The 24,071-nt window shown below is 31.5% G+C and overlaps 1 protein-coding gene across 3 annotated transcripts in view; it reads right to left on the minus strand.

Moving 5' to 3' along the window:
* LOC145326079 (uncharacterized) overlaps positions 1–23,521 on the minus strand; it is a 29,768-nt gene extending 6,247 nt beyond the window's left edge. For all 3 annotated transcript variants that reach the window (XM_080169182.1, XM_080169181.1, XM_080169180.1), the window contains exons 1-5: positions 23,472–23,521; positions 15,156–15,284; positions 9,826–9,947; positions 9,325–9,434; positions 7,261–7,386 (exon numbers count right to left, since the gene is read on the minus strand). In XM_080169182.1, the coding sequence (XP_080025308.1) occupies positions 7,261–7,386; positions 9,325–9,434; positions 9,826–9,947; positions 15,156–15,284; positions 23,472–23,498 (514 nt within the window). In that variant the 5' untranslated portion in view covers positions 23,499–23,521. The remainder of the gene's footprint in view (positions 1–7,260; positions 7,387–9,324; positions 9,435–9,825; positions 9,948–15,155; positions 15,285–23,471) is intronic.
* Positions 23,522–24,071: the final 550 nt, after the last annotated feature.

Genomic DNA, 24,071 nt, shown 5'->3' on the forward strand with positions numbered 1-24,071 from the left:
ATAAGGGGGGGGTAGTTTTTAACCCCCCGCTTAGTTTTGACAAAAATAAAAAATAAGGGGGGGGGTAGTTTTTAACCCCCCCCTTAATTTTGAAGAAAATCAAAAATAAGGGGGGGGTAGTTTTTTCACTGTACAACACGCCAGAAAGTTGAGTGAAGTAAATCAAGTAAATCCAGTATACCAGAGGGGAAACCTTATTACAGGGATATTCATGATTTGGGGCATAATTTCCTTATTTATTGACTGATTTTAGTAAAAGGTTTTAATTTTGCGCAAAATCTATACATCTATACATATATAAACATTATTGTATTGTTCCTTCTTTACAGCATAGCTACTCTATGACTTCAGTAAATATGTCCGTGTGCACGTACAACTTTATTCAACAATATTGTATAGTTCCTTGTTTAGAGCAAAGCTACTCTAAAACTTCAGTCTGAATGTCCGTGTGTACGTAAATCTCTATTCAACAATATTATATTGTTCCTTGTTCACAGCAAAGCTACTCTAAAACTTCAGTTTGTTCGTCCATGTGCACGTACAACTTTATTAAACAATATTGTATAGTTCCTTGTTTAGAGCAAAGCTACTCTAAAACTTCAGTTTTTATGTCCGTGTGTACGTGCATCACTATTCAACAAAATTGTATTGTTCTTTCTTCACAGCATAGCTACTTTAAAATTTCTGTATGTTCGTCCGTGTGTACGTATTTTTTCTATTCAATAACATTGTATTGATCCTTCTTCACAGCATAGCTACTCTACAATTTCAGTATGTAGGTCCGCATGTATGTGCATCTATATTAAACAATATTGTATTGTTCCTCGTTCACAGCAATGCTACTATAAAAATTTAGTATTTACATCCGTATGTACGTGCATCTCTATTCAACAAAATTGTATTGATCCTTCTTCACAGCAAAGCTACTTTAAAATTTCTTTATGTTCGTCCGTGTGTACGTACGTATCTCTATTTAACAATATTATATTGTTCCTTGTTCACAGCATAGCTACTCTACAATTTCAGTATGTACGTCCGTATGTATGTGCATCTAAATTAAACAATATTGTATTGTTTCTTGTTCAGACCAAAGCTACTCTAAAACTTTAGTATGTACGTCCGTATGTACGTGCATCTATATAAACAATATTGTATTGTTCCTTGTTCAGACCAAAGCTACTCTAAAACTTTAGTATGTACGTCCATATGTACGTGCATCTATATTAAACAATATTGTATTGTTCCTTGTTCACAGCAAAGCTACTCTATAACTTCAGTATGTTCGTCCGTATGTACGTGCATCTATATAAACAATATTGTATAGTTAATTTTTCACAGCGATGCTACTCCAAAATCTAAGACCCACGACCGTGGCTCAACACGTAGCGCATCCGCTCGTCGTCGGGAAGGTGATAGGTTCGAATCTCGGCCCGAAACCGCGTCATAACTAAAGACTTTAAAAATGGTTCCCACTGCTACTATGTCAGATGCGCGATGTAAATAGTTAAAGTGGGGGGAATGCATTGGCCCAAAACAGGCGCAACTCGCTACCATGCACAGTTAGGACTTCTCAGACAAAGGTCGTGCATCTCAGAGAGTTGGTTGTCTGATGGGTGAATGGACGCTTTACACCGCAATCATAAGTATTGTATGTATGTTTCAAGGTGCGTGGAGAGAGGTCTAGTTACCTAGTACCCGAAGCGACACCTAGCCCCCTAGAGTCTTAACTCTCTTTACTCCAAAATCTATTCAACAATATTGTATTGTTCCTTGTTAACAGCAAAGCTACCTTAAAACTTATTTAAAAAATATGTCCGTGTGTACGTGCATCTATATAAACAATATTGTATTGTTCCCTTTTTACAGCATAGCTACTCCATAACTTCAGTATGTTCGTCCGTGTGCACGTACAACTTTATTAAACAATATTGTATTGTTCCTTGTTTAGAGCAAAGCTACTCTAAAACTTCAGTCTGTATGTCCGTGTGTACGTAAATCTCTATTCAACAATATTGTATTGTTCTTTCTTCACAGCATAGCTACTTTAAAATTTCTGTATGTTCGTCCGTGTGTATGTACGTATCTCTATTCAACAATATCGTATTGATCCTTGTTCACAGCATAGCTACTCTACAATTTCAGTATGTAGGTCCGTATGTACGTACATCTATATTGAACAATATTGTATTGATCCTTCTTTACAGCATAGCTACTCTAAATCTTAGTATGTAAGTCCGTATGCACGCATATCTCTATACAACATTTTTGTATTGTTCCTTGTTCAGACCAAAGCTACTCTAAAACTTCAGTATGTACGTCCGTATGTATGTGCATCTTTATTAAACAATATTGTATTGTTCCTCGTCCACAGCAATGCTACTATAAAAATTTAGTATGTACCTCCGTCTGTACGTGCATCTTTATTAAACAATATTGTATTGTTCCTTGTTTACAGCAAAGCTACCTTAAAACTTCAGTAAATATGTCCGTGTGTACGTAAATCTCTATTCAAGAATATTGTATTGATCCTTCTTCACAGCAAAGCTACTTTACAATTTCAGTATGTAGGTCCATATGTACATGCATCTTTATTAAACAATATTGTATTGTTCCTACTTCACAGCATTGCAACTCTAAAACTTAGTATGTTCGTCCAATTGTACATACATCTCTCATCAATAATATTGTATTTTTTCTTGTTCACAGCATAGCTACTCTACAATTTTAGTATGTAGGTCCGTATGTATGTTCATCTATATTCAACAAAATTGTATTGATCCTTCTTCACAGCATAGCTACTCTAAAACTTTTGTATGTTCGTCCGTGTGCACGTACGTATCTCTATTTAACAATATCGTATTGATCCTTCTTTACAGCTTAGCTACTCTATAACTTCAGTATGTACGTCCGTATGTATGTGCAACTTTATTCAACAATATTGTATAGTTCCTTGTTCACAGCATAGCTACTCTAAAACTTCAGTATGTTCGTCCGTATGTATGTGCATCTATAGTAAACAATATTGTATTGTTCCGTGTTCACAGCAATGCTAATCTAAAACTTTAGTATGTACGTCCGTATGTACGTGCATCTATATAAACAATATTGTATTGTTCCTTGTTCACAGCAATGCTACTCTAAACTTCAGTATGTTTATCTGTGTATATTTACGTCCCTATCCAACAATTGCTTTGTTTCTTGTTCACAGCATAGCTACTCTAAAATTACAGTATGTACGTCCGTATGTACGTGCATCTATATAAACAATATTGTATTGTTCCTTGTTCACAGCAATGCTACTCTAAACTTCAGTATGTTTATCTGTGTATATTTACGTCCCTATTCAACAATTGCTTTGTTTCTTGTTCAAAGCATAGCTACTCTAAAATTTCAGTATGTACGTGCATCTATATAAACAATTTTGAATTGTACCTTGTTCACAGCAATACTACTCTAAACTTCAGTATGTTCGTCTGTATAATATTATATTGTTCCTTGTTCACAGCAAAGCTACTCTATAACTTCAGTTTGTATGTCCGTGTGTACGTACAACATCTCTATTAAATTATATAACTTCTATGTCTATTAACCCATTTAAAAAAGTTTACAACATATTAGAAATAAAACATGGTTAGTGATGTATAAAAAGAGTTTCAACCTCAGAACTGTGTCTTCCTAGTTAGTTCTCAAAGTCTTATTGCAAGTCTAATCTGTTGAATTAACAACCTCGGGGGACTATTATTGAATTTTGATTGTTGATTCATTAATTTCAGTGTCCAAACCTTTTAACCAATAATTCTAATCTACAGAAGGGTAATTTTGTGTATCTATCTATTGCCTTATCCCTATAGATCCCTGTTAACATTTCATTGTTTTCTTTTAATAATAATTAAGTATCATGTATTTTATCATTTCTGTATTGTACGTTATTTTTTCAAAATAAAATTTTTTCTAAGAAGGTGTATACGAAAGAATAGTATCTAAGCACAAAAAATCATCGTTGAAAACAAGTCAAAAATCATAAATAAAATTTAAATTTATAGAAATCACAGAACCTTTCACACTTTTATTTCTTCTCACAAAAAGTTCAGCTGTCTATCATGAAAAAGCTGAGAAAATCACATTTCTCTCATAGCGTTACGGATTGACAGAAAGACAGACAAAATGAATTATAGAGTAGCTTCGCTTTTAAAAATAGTTTACGAGTCCTGCAACTTGTGATCAATAAAGTTCAACTAAGAAATTTATTTTACTTACAAGAGTATCCCATTTCTATTCAATGCATATAGTAATGTAAAAATTTAGTTTGATATTTTTAGATCGTATCCTAAGTACCCTATAAAAATATAAAAAAATCTTAACCCTTTACAGTCGGGCCCCTTGCCGCACCTTAATCGGTCGGGGGGGGAAACGCCCCCCCTTATTATCTCAGTTCCCATTAGAGCTAAAGGGCTAATTTTTTTTGTGCAAGTCCCCTGTTTGATAATGACAAATTTCGCTTCCTTCACCCTTTTATTTAACAACCTTTGTTTTTAGGTCTTTTTTTACTTAAAAATTTCAAACGGCTGTAATTTTCTTATTTTTAAAGCTAGAAGAAATTTTTTTCCAAAAAATGTTTATCTTTATGTAAATTTTACATTAGAAGTATCAAAATATTAATTTCAGCGGCCGAAGCTGTACTTGGCAGCTGCCAGCCGCCGCAGTCGGCGGTCGGCGGGAAAACGGAAGCGGGACTTCATGAAATTTTATACGTTATGTAGACATGTAAGAAAAGCTTAAGTTTAAAATTTGAAGTCTCTAAGTCAAAAATTGCGGCCACAGAAGCCTTTCAAAGATTTCTAGAGACCTGGAGGATTAGGACCTGCAGGATCATACCTGGAACCTGAAAGTGACTTGAACACCTGTATTTCATATAAGGATGTACTACTAGAGGATTTTTTAGTATTTTGGTATGATAAAATGCTTTGTTTTAGTCAAAAAATATTTTTGCTCTTTACCTGGATGACCCTGCCAGGTTTGCTGGCATCCTGTGCCCGCCAGGATGGAGATATTCAAAAAATTCAAACTCTCAGTTATGTGTCATACCTATACTTAAAAAGTCAAGCAGTTTGGCCTCTTTATCTTTCACAAACAGAAAATGAGATAGAAAAAACCGGATGGGGGGGGGGGCGTTCAACGCCCCCCTCCCCCGACCGTTAAGGGATAAGAGATAAATTAAACGGTAATCTAATCAATGTAAATGTTTTTTTTTTCCTTTTCTTTCTTAGGATAAGATTTTAAAAATATGCAATTAAATTTTTACAACAGATGTGCAAATAGTAACATAATGTACAATTATGTACAAAAGAAGAAGAAAAATAATAAGCTGACAAACTAAAGACGAAAAGTAAAAAAAATAATCAAGTTGTATCAAGTGTTGCTGATTAATCACATTCTTCGCAGTGACGTAGGGACGTACGGACACACTCTTACTCTAGTTATAGAGTAGCTGCGCTACTAAAAAGGGTGCGAATATTACTTGCAAAATGAGCAAATGCTCATAAGCAGGCAAGTGCTCTCTAGACAGAAATGACAAAGAATTCTGGGCAATATCCAATTTTAGCAAGTTGATATGCATAATTTCTAAGACAACAGTTTGCAATGATTATGTTAGGTTAGTTTAGGTTAGGCTAAGGAGTGATCCTGTCAAAGATGTCTGTATATCCTAAATTATATTTAGTTAAACTTACTATATTGCATCTATTAATAGCATAGACATGATTTTATTCTAATGGTAATTTCATTTTGATATTTTTAAAACATATCAAATTGACAGATTATGTTTACGAAAACCCATAATGGTTTGGGCTAGTTAGAGTTATACCTTTCTATAGGGGCTAAAAATATTGTATTAAAGGGGGGAGGGTGGATTTTCTCACTGGCGATTAGGTTACTCTACCGACTTTTTACCCCCAAGATAATTAATCAAAGTAAACAATTGGCTTAAAGACTAAAGAGTTGTGGGCCTGTCTTATCTTTTAAACTAATTTCAAAATCCGTACAGCTGTACCCTAGTTTTCAAATTGTTGTTTATATTTTACAATTTAGAAGCTATTCTCCTAGATGCCTATAGCGGTACTAGGGAGAAGGGAGTGGGTTAAAACCCTCCATTTTTTCTTTTTTTCTTGGGAGGATTTGGATACCCTTCCTCAAAATATTTATAAACCTTCCCTGGACTTATAAATGTAAGAGGCCCATGTCGGTCCAGTAATATCTTAAGCAACAGATAAACATAAATTGTTTTACTTTTATATAAAAAAAAACATATTTTGTCTAAATATGGATAATTTTTAGCTGGTGAAAATGTGTGCTGTACAAATATCAAAATAATTTTAAAACTTTTTTAGTAGTAATAATCACAAATCGCTGTAAAACAAACTTGAACATTGTAACTGGACAAAGTGTCTCAAAATCAGCCATGTGACGTCATACAAATTATGGAGATGAGAGGAGTTGTGGGAAAGAAAACGCCTAAAAAAGTTTAAGACATGACAATTAAGAAAATGATATTTATCCTTGTATGAAATTAACAAGATCTGTGTCTGTATGTCCTTGCAAACCGCGCGCTGAACCGATATGTATCTCCATTGTAGCTTTTTATGGGCCCTAGGATGGTTTACAGCTTTGTTTTAATGGAGGGGGGGGGGGAGTGTAACCATCCTCCTAAGAGGTATCTTGAATAAAAAATATCAACCAATTTTTTTGCTCCCTTTTCAAATCAAAGTTAATTATAAAGGGTCCTTCAAGTGCCCCTAGATGCCTCTAGGGGTTGTTAGTAAATATTAAATATACATTCATTATGGAATTAGTTTTAAAAATATCAATAAATATTTTTAACAGGTTTTCTCAATATTATTATCAAAAAATATAAATTTGTTTTAATTCTAATGTATTTGATAAGTCCTTCAATGTAAAAAAGCTCTACATATTTCTGCATTTTGCTAGATCTCAACCCTTAAAAGGAACACAGTAATAGTCTCTGACTGATTATGACGTAACAAAAAAAAATTAGCCAATGAGAGGCCGTTATTGACCAATGGTTAAATTTATGGTGGCCTCTCATTGGCTAATTTTTTTGTTACGTCATAATCAGTCAGACACTATTACTGTGTTCCCCTGTACTCAATAAACCTAGACTAACCTAACTTATCTTCAATTTATGGTGGTGTGGGTTTTGTGTTCGATATTTACTTTGATGGAAACTGCCAAATTATGTTCTACCTGTTTGCGCCTGGATGAATTTAGTTGAGCAGGAGGATTCATAAACAGTTCTACACTCCTCGGGACCTTCTCCGTTACAGGATTTCTCCACCGGGGTTATGCAGTTCTGGATTGTCTCGTTGGAGGCCTGCTTCCAGGGTTTAGAAATATTTTCAGAATCCTTTCCTTATATAAAAGTTACTGGATCTCTGTGTGTCTGTCTGTCTGTACCAAAGAATCTCGCTTAACCGATATGGTTCTCCTATATGATGTAGCTTCTCATGTGTCCTAGGAAGGTTTTTTTAAAACTATTTTTGGGTAGGGTACCATCACTCTCCAATAATAAATCGACCCAAAAAAGTCCCATTTTATTTTTTTACCTTTTCTTTTTAAAACTTAATTTAAAAGTATATGAGTATCGACCCCACCCATTAGATCCCTCTAAATACGTAGCAGCTAGTCATTATATGAAGTAGTAAGGTTATTGTCTGTAGCTAAAGATTTCTATATTTACTGAACTTTGAGAATAAAAACACGCAACCTAACTAGTGTTTATTTGATTTATGAAAAAAATGTAGGATATGCCTAACACTTTATATAAGAAAATGTATACAAATATACATCACAGCATTTTTAGGAAGAAAAGAACAGTTAATTGTAATATGTAAAGAATAAAGAAAACGTAAGAGTGAAAAAAATGTGCCTACTTGTACTTGTAATTAAAAGTTGTTTTTGTTACTCTTTAAAATTTTAGGTTAATCGTTTTGACATAGATTGATTATAGAAAAGACTATTTGAATAAACAAAATAAAATTTACATCCTAATATAAAGTTAACAGGTTGTCTATACCTGTGTGTATGTCTCTTTGTCTATGTAGAGCAAGGAATCTCTTTAACCATTGAACCGATATGGTTCACCCTTGCAGGCCCAGAGAAGGTTTTTATCTATCTTAGAACGGGTACCTCAACTCACGCAAGAGGAAATTTTTTTTTAATTTTTATTTTCAAACTAGATTTTAATTGTATGGTCGACTTTTCTAGTGCCCTTAGAGGCTTCTACAGGCGTAGCCGCTGCTATCAAAATATAAAAACATTTGAAATAAGATGAGAACATTTTCTCAAGATTTGTAAAAAAAAATATTTTATTAAGCTTTGAATGTAATTCAACCATATCAACAATAAATATATTATTGCAATCATTATGTCCAAAGGGATCCCAGCTTTTAAAAGAATAAAAGAAATGGAAACACATGAAAAAAAAATTGATCTCAAAAAGATAAAGTTAAGGAAAGGAGAAAAATTTATAAAATCAAAACTGCAAAAAATAAGGAAATGTAAAACATGTTTGATTCGTTATAGCGTTACAGACCTACATACAATTTTGACTAAAGGAGTAGCTTCGCTACTAAAAATGTATTGTGACGTAAAAAATGTATCTTCTTTCTTTACGTCAAGTAAAGAAAAATATAGATTACGGTTCATTTAAAATATTTCATCAAAATTTATCTTAAATTTTTTGGTGAGAAAGTTTTCGGATCGTAAACTTTTATAGATAACAATGCTAATTCTTTTTTACAAATCTTTCTAAATTTTATCATTTACATTTTATGTTGTTTATTCAGGGATGGCTGATAAATTGATGTACATTCCCAATGATGATAGAAAAATTATACCTTCTGTAGATTACAATTAGTGGTTGAAACTTTCGGACACTCAACTTATTGACACAACCAATTAAATTGTTGTATAAGTCACCAAAGATTTTAAGCGAACGTCATTATGAAACTTTGGGGACTAGTGCAATAAAGTGCCCTCTCTCCCTGGTATTTACTACAATAGAGGGAGACATTTAAAAGAAGATATTAATTAGTGGTAATCTATTTCAAGTGACAAGTAGAAAATTACACTACTCCACTAAATTATTCCTAGTATGGATACGAAACTGGTTAATATCCGAGATTGTTGGTCAAAATAGGATGTACTTTTCAGGAAAGCCATATAAATATCTTGGGGTGGTCTATTATCCGACATCCCCCCACCCTACCTTACAGACTAGGGGGGTGAGTAGTAATATGAAAATATTCTCCTGTTGTCTGAAAGAGATCTGGCATTGTTTCTGGAAGTTTTCATCACACACCTCCTCCTTGGAGGGAACAAATTCTGTCACATACGTAAAATGACACTTCTCTACCTCCCTTAAAAAAATATTGATTTTTATTCAAATTGTAATAATTATTTATCTTATCGTATTATAAGGTTTCAGCGGAAATTATAAAACTGATATTAATGTGATGATTTTTATTGAAATATTCGTGAAAAAAATATGAACATACTTACATTTTAATACAAGAGAACCTTTGCTTATATTATGTCTTATTGTGCAAGGAATTAGTATTCCAGAGATTAAATTTTTAAATCAATAACTAACTTTTTTGTATTAGTTATAGAGTTGCTACGCTTTTAAATTGTAAATAAAATATTCATTTTCAAGTTTGAAATGAAAAGTATAATTCTAACATGTCTAAATTAACCATTAGAGCTATGCGTTGTATAGGTTTAGACTGATTGTTTTGAAAATTTACTCACGAGTGTGTACACTGGAGGACAGGTTTCTTATCCAGGGCCTCAACCTCCATCTCCTTGTACACGCAGAACTTCCCGGTCTCAGGGTCCAGCTCAGCTCCGTTGAAATCTATCCCCCCTTCAACCTGAAATAAGAATAATTGTATTCATAGGGCACACATTGTCTAAAAAGGCAGGGATGTATTGTATATACGTAGCTGTATTTAGCGCCCTAGGAAAATGGGGATAGATGTTACAGCTTTTGATATACCTATTCTATTGACGTCATAGGAACACAGTAAAAGTGTCGGACTAATTATGAAAAAAATTAGCCAATGAGAGGCCATTATTGACCAATGGTAAAATTTATAGTGGCCTCTCATTGGCTAATTTTTTTTCTTAATTCATAATCAGTCCGACACTTTTACTGTGTTCCGTCATAGTAGAAGGAAAGAGAAAGGGAAGGGGAGAGAAACCCCCTAGAAAAGAGATGGGGAATAGGGTATTTCCTAATGTCAATAGAATAGTTATGCCAAAAGCAGTGATATCTATACCCATTTTGCTAGGGCACAATCGACAGCTACGTAAATATTGAACCTATGAACCTATGTGAGACCTAAAGATGCCTGGTAAAGAAATCGATATATTATTACTTATATGTTGCAGCAGATTTTTATGTACTTTGATGTTCGCTGCTGCCTAAAATACCCTATGCCTAAATTACCCTATCCATTCCCCCCTACTATATCAACAAACTGACCGATAAATTAAATTCATATTAGCAATCTAAATTGACGCCAATTTTTTCCCTGTCCCTGTACCCACCAAGTACATCCAATTCGACTTTGACATCTATCCCTCCTTCAATTTTAATCAAAGACAATTTTATTTAAACATACTATATAAAGAGTAATTAAATTTAGTTATGGATGGCCATAAATGGAACCTATGTGCGATCTAAGGTTTTCCTATATAGAATGACGAACGTATGGCCTGGAGCTATACTAAATGTAGAATATCTACGCTTTTAAAAATTTCTCCCACAACAATGATAGTTTCTCTTGTTAAAATGCATGCTAAACATTTTGTCTTTGAACCTTATTGTTTCGTTGTTAAAAATATATAAAACATTGCATGACATATTTGTAGCAACGCTATTTTTCAACTATGGTTGTCTGTCCATCCATTCATGCTTATTTACGCATACTAGTCTTATTCAAGATTTTTTGGGGGGTATTAAGGGGGGGAAAAATCTCAAAAGTGGCTGAACATTTATTAATATGCGGGAAGAAAGGGGCAGTGCACTATGTTCCACCGAGTGACAAAAAATCGTTTTTTACATTTTGGAAAATACAATTTTAAACAATTATTTAGTAATATACACAAGTTTTTGGAAATAAAGCCGAAAGAATTAGCTCTTTACTATGAAAAATAAGAATTTTATGTGTAATTATACCAGAGGTATGGAATTAAGTTCCTTTTCATCATTGGAAACAACTATTTTTAAGGTCAACTAAACTACATTTCAAATCAGTGTGGACCCTTTATTTTTAAAGCTATCTTTAAGTATTATATATTTTTGGAATCAGTATGTAATAATTTATACGTTTAGCCTTTAAAAGAAGTCAAATCTCCATGTTTTGTTGTAATTGTAGATGGTTTTCTTAGCATACCCGATTTCTGTAAAATAGACAATTTTCTTCTAATGAAAATTTTACGTTTGGTTCCAGATCTTTTAAGCGCAAAAGAGCGCAAGCAAATCCTCTTACATGGTGATATTAGATGTATGTATAATATCAGAGAACTTTACCCTGTGTATGCGAAGGTATGCGAAGTTTGTTTTTTTAAGCCCTAAAGATACTGGGTCTACTAAAAAATAACAATTTTTTAAGATATAAAAATAATTTATTTTTTTACTTATTTCCAACACGTATTCAATTAAACTAAAAATAGAGAAAAGCTTTAAATAAAGATTATCCCTAAATCCCTAAATGTCTAGGCTCTTATCTGAACCATTTTACCTTTTTATTTGGGGGCGGGGGGGGGAAGGGGAATGCCCCACTTATATCCACATCTGAACCCATTAAAGCTAGAAGTTTAAAAAATGTTATGTGGTTTCCTTGTTCAAATATATATTCTTATTTAATTTGTTAGCATTTACTTCCTTTACCCTTTTATTAAGCAACCTTTTTCCAAAGATGCTTTCATACTTATTAAAAAAAGAATTTGTAGAATTTGTATTGTTAAAGATAGAAAATGCTTCCTTTCAAGTATATTGAAAATAAAATGAAAGTCTTTCATATCAGAGATTTATAGGGATTAGACAATGGCCAAGAAATTAATGTACATTCCCAATGTTAATACACAAAATTGCCCCTTCTATAAATTACAATTAGTGATTGAAACGTTTGGACACTCAACTAATAAACCAACCAATCAAAATTCGATAAAAGTCCCACAAATTGTTATGCCTACAAATAAGAAAACGCTATTTTGTGAATTTGGGGACTATTATAATAAACAGCCCATTGTCCCCTCCCTCCCTACATATACACACAGAAAATAAATAAGAAATATGCTCATCTGTATGTAAACTTTAGATTAGAAATCTTAAAATATATATTTCGGCGGCGGCGATCGGCGGGAAAACGGCAGCAAATTTTCATATAATTTGATTAGGTCATACATACTTGTTAGAAAAGCTTATGTTTAAAATTTGAAGTCTATAGGTCAAAAATTGCAGTCTCAAGAGCTGTTTAAAGATTTCTTAGGGATCAGGACCTGCAGGATCATACCTGGACCCTGAAATTGACTTAAACACTTAAATTTAATATTGGTATGTACTAGTATAGGATATTTTAGTATTTGGTAACTTAAAATGCTTAGTTTAAGACAAACAAAATATTTTTACTCTTTAACTGTATGACCCTGCCAAGTTTGCTGGCATCCTGTGCCAGCCAGGATGGAGATATTTAAAATTTCGCCATTATATTGAAAGATTTATGGATACTTATTGCTATTTAAATAAAATTTCATCAAAATTTTAAAATATACACTCTCTATGATTTTTTGTCATTTTTTGGCTTTTCTGGAACACGGTGCAGTGGTGTAAATTTTTAGAAAAAATATTTTTTGGTGAGTGTTTTTGATTTCATCTAACAATTTTTATCTTTATTCTCAAAGTATTTTAAAATTTTGAGTTTTTGTAATTGTTGTGCTACTAATGAAAACAATTATCCTGGTGTAGAGAAAATCTTTAATTTTTAGATTTAACATCACGCAAATAAAGTTTAATAGCGAAAACAATAAATGGTATTTTTGGTATTTATTGTATTGAAAGATTTTATAACTAAAATCAACATTTAAACCATTTATTATCCTAAAAATTGAATTTTAGGATAAAAAACTGAACTGATACTGGAGTCATACATGAATTTATAAAAAATGAAGTATGAAGATATATTTCCTTTTCATGAGTTAGTCTTTTTTATACCCAAACGTTGAAAAAAGAATAACACTTTTCTTTCATTCATTTTTATTTCATACAATCTTTTTATACAAATAATCCTAATCCTAATAGGTAAGAGGTATAAGTAATAAAGTTAAAAAAAGTTAAATTTAAGATTTTGTTTTCTAACAAAACCACACTGTCCGTCTATACGTCTGTCTGAAGCTTAAGATCTCAATAACCGCTGAACTAATTGGGATCTACTTTTCAGGGAATGTTGATACTTGTCCTGCGGTGGTTTTAAGCTATTTTGTTGGGGAATATAAAAATTATCCTTGATTTGATTTTATAAGATGTTAAAAATCTATTCAAAGAGAGCTATATAGAGGTATTTAACAATCGAGAAAAAAAAATCTTGAAGTGTTGCAAAGTTTCAAATTTTTGTTTTATATTTAATTCTAATTTTATTCATAAAAATGAAAAACTTTTTTTGTACATTAAAACCACTTTAATCCCAGACGATTTGATATCTCTATTATTCAGTAAGTGAACTTTTATCTCAAGATCAAATCTTTATCATCCTATACACATTTTACTATTCTGTATATTAGATCAATGTTGAAAACAGTAAAAGTGTCTGACTATGACGTCAGAAAAAATTAACAATTAACCAATGAGAAGCCAGTATTCACAATGGTAAAATATATAGCGGCCTCTCATTGGTTAATTGTTAATTTTTTCTGACGTCATAGTCAGACACTTTTACTGTTTTCATCAATGTTTATTTGTTCTCTTTCAACTATTGAATTTTCAATTTTCTTATATGGCGAGGGTGGCGTACACAGGATTTTGTTATGGGAATGTATCTCAATTGTAGAAGGGGAGGAGGGGTTCTATTAGAATTTAAAATTATTTGTTATTCATTAGTATCTCGCTTAAAAATAATCATATACATAAAAGACTTTTTCCAGTATGGCTTAGAAACCGATTCATCTCCGCTGGATTAGAATCGAATCTCAACAGAATCATGTATAGCATCGTATTACAGACAATTTTCAACGGATGTTGAAATAAATCGGGGCTAACAAAATTGGTTTTAATGTTATAATTGTTCATTTTAATATCCACGGAAAGCTGTCTATAATTTGATGCAAAAAATCATTAAGCTGTTACGTTTGATATACATTTGAAAAAAAGTGAAATGTACAACATTTAAATCCTGATACATGAGATACATTTTAGTAAATTATCTGTAGGTCCATCTAGATGTTTGCTAAAGAACCAATTTTGTTGACCCCCGGGTTTGAACCCAGTTTACTTAGAACTAAATCGAATTGGGGGTCCGTTATTTATTCTTATCATTCAGTTTAAATTTACGCATAAACTTTTAAATATATTTAACTAGAAATATGTTTTATGCTTATTGGTGTCATGCATGTTCTATACAGCTTTAAATACATAAATCTACCTGTCTTTATCCTGAAACTTTTTTTTGTTTTCTATTTTATTTTAAATTCAAAATGAAATAAAGTCTTCTTTTATAAAAAGTCAATGGTTCGAAACCATGTAAAAATATAGAGGACTTTTTATAGGTATGACTTGAATGAAATAAAATTTCTTTAACTTTTAAGACATTGGCTAAAATAAGTAAAGGAATATTGGTTATTTTTGCATCGATTATAACTTTCCGCGGATACGGAAAAATTATAAGATTAAAACCAGGTGGTTAGCCCTGATGGGTCAAAAGCCCAGGCTAACAAGATTGGTATTAATTTCATGATAATTTTAATATTCGTGGAAAATTGTTTGTAATACGCTGCTATGCATATTTTTTTAGTATTGCTGAAAACCGGTTCTAATCCAGCGGATATTTATCGGTTTCGAAGCCTTACTGGATAACTCTTACCTCAATCTTTTTACCATCTCTTTCTAGAACCGTTCTTTGTGGCGCAAATTTGAAAATATTGTTTGTCAGCTGTTTCGCATTTGCCCGGAGAATCTTGCAGTCAGAAAATCCAGCTATGCACATCAAAAACTAAACAAAATAATTTCCATTAAAAACAGTCAATTTCAATACTAATCCTGTTTCAAATCTATAAAATATTTGAGTTTAAATCCATGGAAGCGAGTATGGTAACTTTGAATAAAACGGCCAACAAGCAGTATCAGGGCTAACTTTACTTAAGTCACATGTAGAATTATGCCCTGTAAATATTATAATTATTTATCGTATTTTATCATGCTTAAATTGGTATTCTAAAAATTATAATATTCATATAAAGCTGTTTACAATACGATGCGATAAATAACTGTTATAAATTTCATTTAGTTATAGAGTAGCTTTAATACAACATTTTAAAAAATAGCAAAACATTGTATGTTATAGCTCACTAAAACTAAATAGTACAAAATTAATTGGCAAGGTTGTAGTTTGAAGCTAAACATCTCAGAAATTACTAGTCCGAATGGGTTTTACTTTTTAGGAAAGATTTTTCAATTTCTATGGGTTGTTGTAGAATATTTCCTGGGATGTAGCAACTAATCCTTACACTAAAGTAACAGGATGTTTGTTTGTCTGTGTGTCTGTGTGTCTGTGTATCTGTGTATCTATGTGTCTGTACCGAAGGATCTCGCTAACCGCTGAACCGATCAGGTTCTCCTTAACAGGGTAGATTCTCATAGTTCCAGGGAAGGTTTATAACTATTTTAATATTTTTAACTAAAATAAAAATGAGTGTGGGGGGCACCCCCCAAAAAAAAAGAGGTCTCTAGAGGCGTAGCCGCTAGTAAAAAATAAAGAAATAAGAAAAATTTAATCGATTCCCTTTGTTTTAAAATGAATAAAAAGATACGAGCTTTAAAAATACAGCAAACATATATAATCCAATAAATACAAATAGAATTCACGTTTCATTGTTAGAGTGGCTCGGTTATGAAATGCACAAACATAAAAAAATATCTAAATTCATTTGAAATGAAGTTTTCTAAAAAGTGTTTATGATGTGATAGGTCATTTTTAGGATCTTAAACTATGGACAAATGTAAAAAAAATAAATGTATATTATACTTTTTTAAGAATCATACAAAGAACATTTTATAGATAGCCACTTTAAAATTTAAGCTTTTTTCATTTGATCGAAATATTAAATCTTAAATGTGTTTTAAGTTTAGGTTTTTGTGAGAATCAAGACAGCCCACTAAAAATAGCGTCCAACATGGCTAAACATTTAAAAATGCTAAGTGTGAGTTCATGGATTGATCACTTTCAAAAGCTAGGATACTACCATTTGTTTTGGTGTGATTGTTTTTGCCTATCTAGCAACTATAAAAGAATTGGTTTAACAACACTTCATGCATTGGAATATACACACAGGGTGGGCCAAAAATAATTCTTAAAAATTTTTGAATTAAAAATAACAAAAAATATTACTCTGAGATCTGATGGGATAAGACAATAGACGCTAAATTAGTATACATCCCTTATGATAGTAAAAAATTGCCCTTCTGCAGATAAAAGTTTGGTTAAAAAGTTTGAACACTACTAGTTTGGAAACAACAAAAATAATCAATAATAGTACCCAAAGTTTAGAGCCAACGAATAAGACAATATTGTCAAACAACGTTGGGTATATTTCGACATTTTTAAAACATAAATCTAACTATACATTAGGGACAATTTTGTTCATCTTATTCTATTACTAAAGATAGATTTGATTTAATTTCTAATTGCATTTTTAAAGTTTTTCAACCTTACTACAGTCAAATTTATGTCACATGATTAGTACCTTACATTATTTTTAAGATCAGCAGAAAAAAACTGGGTTTTTATTCAATAACCACCCTGTAAAAACACACTTATATAGTTATTGATAACAAATTGATTTTGGTTCATATCCTCCCTTTAGTCGAGTATAAAGAAGGGCCAAAAAAATATGCTGCGATTGTCATCAACATTTTACTAAAAGCTGTATACAAAATCAGGCAGGGAGGAGGCATTGGACTGTAAATTACATTTAGTAACATAGGCGTCCAAGGGGGGGGGGGGGGTAATGGGGCGGCTACCCCCCCCCCCCCATTTAAAATTTACCCCTACCCTGGGAGTGCCGTAGGCACCCCCAACCATTTAGGAGGGGGTATTTACCCCCCCCCCCCCAAACAATTTTGGGGGGGTAAATACTCCCCCCAAAATAGAAAATCTCTAACAAAAAGAATTTTTGCGCGCTTCGCGCGCATTTTTAATACTAAATTTTTTATAAAATTTAAATTACCCCCCCCAAAAATTTTACCCCGGGGGTAAATTTTGGGGGGGGTAAACAAATTTTACCCCTGCCAACAGATTTCAGGGGGGGTAATTACCCCCCCCCCCCAAGCAAATTTTACCCACGGGGTAAAAATTTTGGGGGGGGTAAAAAAATATTTGCCCCCCCAAAACCGAATTACCCCCCCCAAAATAAAAAGCTTGGACGCCCCTGTTTAGTAACATAAGTTTTTTAATCACTTTATCTTATTCGTCTCTATAATACTTTCATTGAATTTCAATTGGTTGGCTCCTAACAAGTAGTTTTAACCATTAATTCTAATCTACAGAAGGGTTAATTTTGTTTGTTACCTTTGTTGATGTATATCATTTTGCAACCACTGTCTTATCCCTTAAGATCCCTGAGACAAATTAGTTTTTTTTCTGGTGATTTATACCTCCTGTTATGTTTAGATTTTAAAAAAAATATTATCCTGTAAGTGTTGACCGTCTAAATAATGAATTTCCTATTATTTGGAACTTACATCAGATTATCATGTACATTAATATAGAAAAACTTGCAGCTGGCTAAAATAACGATTTCCCTCGTTCATCCCTGTACCCCATCTCCTCCTGTTGAAAGAACGAACTAACCAATAAGTGATGTCTATGTTAGCAACCTAAATTGTCGACAATTAAACCCCTGTCATAGTATCAACTTAAATGCAATATCCATTGTTTAAATAGAAAAAATAGCCTATTTCCTATTATACAGAGCTATCGTAACAATCAATTCTACAAAAAAAACGCGAAACCTTTTAAAGTATGTGGAAGTATATTTTGTTTTCTTATGTAAGCGAAGAGGGGTGGGTAAGAAGGGGAGGAAAAGAGGAAAGGGGTTATGGGGAAATTTTCCTTTAGAATTGTTTGTCAGAATACCATTCCCTTTTCCCTGCCTATTATATAAATATAGACCCTATGATTGTTTTAGGCTATTTTATTTTCATATTGAAGTCTTGGTATGGTTTCAAGTTATTTTATAGCTGCTCTCTGTCCTTTCGAATACAGAGCCCCTAAATGCTAGGGGCGTAATCGCTAATAAAAAAAAATAAAAGACCCACGAGAAAAATGTGATTACATAGATTTTAGAAGGATAAAACACATAATGGTGCAAGGACTATTGCCTTCTTACCACTATTAATGTCAACATGGTATACGGACCTCAAAATTTTATATTCTTAGATCCTATTCTCATAGATTTCTTGGGAAGATTAGAAATTTGATACAATAAAGGTGAAAGGATATTTGGATAAGTATTTTGACTAATAATATGGAATAAAATTTATTTTGATTATAATTGTAATAATGACGATCTAAAATAGGCGAAGTTTATAAAGAATCTCTTTTTTAATTATCTAAATAAAGCAAGGATAATAAGATCTACAAAAGCAAAGATTAATCAGATTGTTAACTAAACATTGACAAACTTAAAGAAACCACTTATCCAATATTCAACAATAGTTACAAGAAGATTAGCGAAATTCTGGGTAAAATTATTCTAAAATGAGTGAATACGAACATACTTACGTTGTAAGGCATTTAAATAGATACTTTGCTTATAGCATAATGCCAAATCTTCCTAGAATTCATTAATCAAAATTTTGGCTAATTATATAACTTTATAAAATGATAAAAATCAAGTTTCTGATAATACATATAAAGAGGTTACAATTCTAAATTGTACTTAACAGTAACAGAAATAATGTTTTCAGTTGATAGGACAGCTCTAACATGCATAAAATAAAGATAAGTGCTAACCGTTATGAATTCACGGATCGACCCTAATAATAGAATAGTTTCGCTTTTGAAAAGTGTTAGATGGAATGAAAAAAACCTTTTTATTTTATTTTTAGAATGTTGGGTAGCTTCGCTCCAACTAGATTATATTTATAAAAGCATAAAGAAAATACTTATTTGCCCCTAAGTAAGTCAAAATAAAAACAAGGATGACAACATCCAAAAAAGCGAAGCACTGAAACGTTAGGACAAATGGACATTAACACTTATATAGTGTCAGAACTGAATAATCAGAATATAGATGTATAAAGGTCGCAGTAAAATTGGATAAAATCAATCGGATAATTCAATCATATAAAAATTTGTTGCTAAAAAAAACCTTTAAAAAATCAACATGTTTAAAATGGAGGTACGTACATTCTGGTAATGATTATAGAGTTGCTTCGCTTTCTTACTCGTACCTAGCTCCTATAGGAATCATCATGCAAAGTTTAAAATCGATAGGACAATTCTACCATGTTTAAATTAACGAAAACAGCTATCCGTTACGGATTGACTGACGGTCGGACAGACTGACCGACCCTAATTATAGAAAAGCTTCGCTTTTAAAAAATAATACAGCATGACCCTCGAAAAAGTATTTTTAAGCATCTGCAGCCCTTATTTCTCAATGAATTATTAAAAAATGCATATGTCCTTGTTCTCCATAGTATTCCACGTAAGTAGATATAAAAATATTTTTTTTACCTCCATTAACACCGGAGATTTTTAGAGCTAAAGTTTTGAAAAAGTGACTGAGAAAAAGAATTTTTTTTTGTTTCTCTTATTTTTGGGATGGTTATATTATGTTTTTCTGGCAACTGAATAATGAGACACAAAGAAAAACAAGTTAACTAAATATTTCTTTTTTATTCCACCAAAAAATATCAATTTTTAATGGCAAAAAATACTACTGAATGAATTGATTATTTGCAAATTTTAGGTTATTTATTAACCCTTATTTATAGAAAAGGATTAATTATGACAGTTGCTCCGCCTACTTTTCTGACATCTCAATTATTTAATAGGGGGTAAATTAAGCTTTTTAGGCTAAAAAATCATTATGTTTATTTTTATTTTCTTTATAACTTTTTTGTTATTAAAGTTAGGATTGTGAAACAAAAACAATTTTCCTGCTATATTCATAGAGATTTATTTGGTTTTTTAATCTTAAACAATTTTGCCTAATAAGTAAGTTTTTCAAAATATCATTAAACTAAAAAGACTCAAAAAATATGTGTAAAAAAATGCTTTTTACTCAAAAACTAAATTTTTTATTTCATTTTTGTATAAAGTTTCTGCTAGTAACAAAAATAAAAGGATTTCTAGCTTAATTTTGCTAAAAAAGTCGTTTCATGTTAAAAGTTACTTTTTCCTCAGTCACTTTTTCAAAACTTTAGCACTAAAAATCTCCGGTGTTAATGGAGGTAAAAAAAATATTTTTATATCTACTTACGTGGAATACTATAGAGAACAAGGACATATGCATTTTTTAATAATTCATTGAGAAATAAGGGCTGCAGATGCTTAAAAATACTTTTTCGAGGGTCATGCTGTATATGTTTTACTCATTCTTTTATCCTTGCACAGGAAGGGCATTTGTCTAGGGAAAAACAACTTTATATGTCTGGTCACATAACTGCGATCGACTTGCTCAGAAAATTACTTTAATCAAGAATGGAGGGAACATTTGACTAAAAAATTTTCTGGTACCAAAAGAACCATTGGCTTTAAAACTTTAAGCACTAAAATCTTAATTTGTAGGTACAAACTTTATAACAGATAATTTTTAATTCACGTTAGTTTATTATGTTTGGGGATATACATTTATCTTTGTCGTATCTCTTAAGATTTCTGGAGTTAGAACTTAAATAATGCAAGTTATTTTTTCTTATACCTCCAATTATTTCTTTTTTGTTCAAACAATTGAGACGAACTTTGTTTTGACTTGATTTAGCATTGACCTAGGTCCCAAAAGGTAGCAAAAAAACCCACCAATTGATTTCATCTTCTCAGCGTGTCTCATAAAAATAATTTTAACTTTTGTATGATTTTTTATTTTTTTTTTTCATTATTTTTTCAATATGATAAGCAAATTTTAAGAAAACAAGCTTTTTTTTTACAAAATTTTGTTTCTGTGGTGTCTTATTTTTTAAACACCCCTTCCTAGTTGCAAGAAAAGGGTTGAACTTGAAATGGTCATCTTTGTATAAGCGTTCTTTTATTACAGCTAAATATTTAGATAATAAAATCCCAGGGAAGAGACAAAGGCTGATAAATTGAAGAAAATCCCCAATAATTATACACAAAATTACCCCTTCTTTAGATACAATTAGTGGTTGACAATTAATGAACCAACCAATCAAAATTCAAAAATTCGTAAAGCCAACAAAATAAATGATAGTATAAAACTATAAATTATTGTAGTATGAAGTTCAAATTATCCATGTATGTTATAAATTTCATTTCGATTGAATAATGGTTCGACCATTTTATAATTTACCATTAAGGGATTAAAATAAAATTATTGATAATCTAGCAAAAATAATTATTTTTAAGTCTATTTGGTCAAACTAGCGACTAAGCCCCAAGTCTCTAGGGGAATTTTATATTTTACAACAAAAAATAGATTAACGGATAATTTTAAAAATTCTTTCTATCTATAATACAAAGTAGAACGATGTCTGTCTGTCTGTCCGTCCGTCCGTCCGTCCGTCCGTCCCTCCGTCTGAAGCTTAAGATCTCAGTAACCACTGAACCGATCGGATTCTACTCTTCAGGGTATATACCTATTGGTCCGGCGGTGGTTTTAAGCTATTTTCTTGGAGGGTGGGACACCCCCAACCCCCCCAAAAACAAAAAAATCCCCCCCCCCATTTTTTTTTTTTTTTTTTTTACAAATTTTACGAATTTTATGAATTTTACGAATTTTACGAATTTTACGAAATTTACGAAATTTACGAAATTTACGAAAAATACGAAATTTACGAAATTTACGAATTTTACGAATTTTGCGAATTTAATCGCAAATAGTTTTCCTGCTGGGTAGGTGCGAAAATTTGTGATCCGTTCTGCTGGGTAAGTAATAGAAGATGTAATTATACCTCTTGGGGCAAAGCCCCTAGAGGCTAGGGGCGAAGCCACTAGTTTTATATAAAAGGATAATATGTCATAATAAGTATATAATTTTAAATTATAAAACAGGTTTTTTTTGTGGTTTTAATAGCACATAGTTCATCTTTACATTTTATGTCGCATATTTTAAATGTCCCAGACTTTAAATGCAGGGAGGGAGGAGACATTGGGCTGTTTATTACACTAGTCCCCAAAGTTTTATAACACGTTTTCTTATTCATTGATTTATTAACTTTTGGAACTTCTATTGAATTTTGGTTGAGTGTCTAAACGTTTTAACCACTAATTATAATCTACAGAAGGAGTAATTCTGTGCATCATCATTGAAGATGTATTTTAATTTATCGGTCATATCCCTTTAGATCCCTGCTTTAAATGTTTTCTTTTAAACCAGGGATGGAAATGACAATGGCAATTTTATTAATTAAAATCTACCTAATTTTATTCCCCAATTCTCAAGTATGATACTAAAAAGCAGAATTTAATATATAAACTATGGTGTGAAATCAATTTACCATACATTGTTCTATCCTTGTTTATTCCTGATTCAATATAAAAAAATCCGGCAAATTTTTGATTTTTTAATTGGCCGTTAATCGGTTAACTTTACACAGCTAGTTATACCTATCAAAACTACATAAGTATTGATATTTAAAGTAACTTAAATATATTCCAAATATTTTCAGAGGCTTGAATTTAATTTTTCATAAGTATATTAGAGTTAATGTGTAAAACTTTTATCATAAGTTAATCTTAAAATAAACCCTCAAGACTTCAACGTGTTACATAAAGGTATCGTATTACTTTACTTCAATCTAAAATCAATTTGAAAAGTTTATAAGATATTTTGATTTAAACTTTGAATAAAAAGGTATCGCTTTTGGTTTTAACTCATTTATTTTTATTTTCAAATATATAGTTAAATTATTATTATTTTAGTTTTAGAAAATAGAGTTAAACAATTATTTTAATATTCACTAATTACACTTTTTAATAAACTGTAATATCACATACCAAAACTACTAAACCCCAAGTCCTCATTCTTTAATCATCAAATTATAACTAAACAATATTCAATTCATAACATTTTATCGTAAATATTTGCAATTTTTGTTCTTAATTTGTGAGTGTGTGTGTGTGCGCGTATGTGTGTGTTTGTGTGTATGTGTGCGTGTGTGTGTGTATATGTGTGAATTTATAAGTGCGAATTAGAGGTATTTGTTAGTTATTAAGTACACATATTATTTTTTGATGTATTTAATAATCTTTTAAACAACTTTAAAGATTTTTTTTTATATTTTTGATGATGTTTTAATCAATATATTACTATTTCAAAAAAATTAAATATGCAATAATAGATAAAGATTTTTCATAGGAACTTAGTCAGCCAGTCCGTAACGGTTAGCTTATTTCGTTAATTTTGGCATGTTAAAATTTTCATATCGACCTCAAACTTTGCATAGTGATTCCTGTAGTAGTTAGGTACGATTTAGAAAGCGTAGCAACTCTATTTTAGTTAACATCAAATTTGTATGCTATAGGCAAATCAATTCTATAATCAAGTCCTAAAAATGTAAGTATGTCCTTAAACATAATCCTGCATGTAAGCAGTTT

The sequence above is a fragment of the Acartia tonsa genome, chromosome 8, assembly GCF_053477335.1.
Source record: "Acartia tonsa isolate MP-2025a chromosome 8, ASM5347733v1, whole genome shotgun sequence".
Taxonomy (NCBI): Eukaryota; Metazoa; Arthropoda; class Copepoda; order Calanoida; family Acartiidae; genus Acartia; species Acartia tonsa.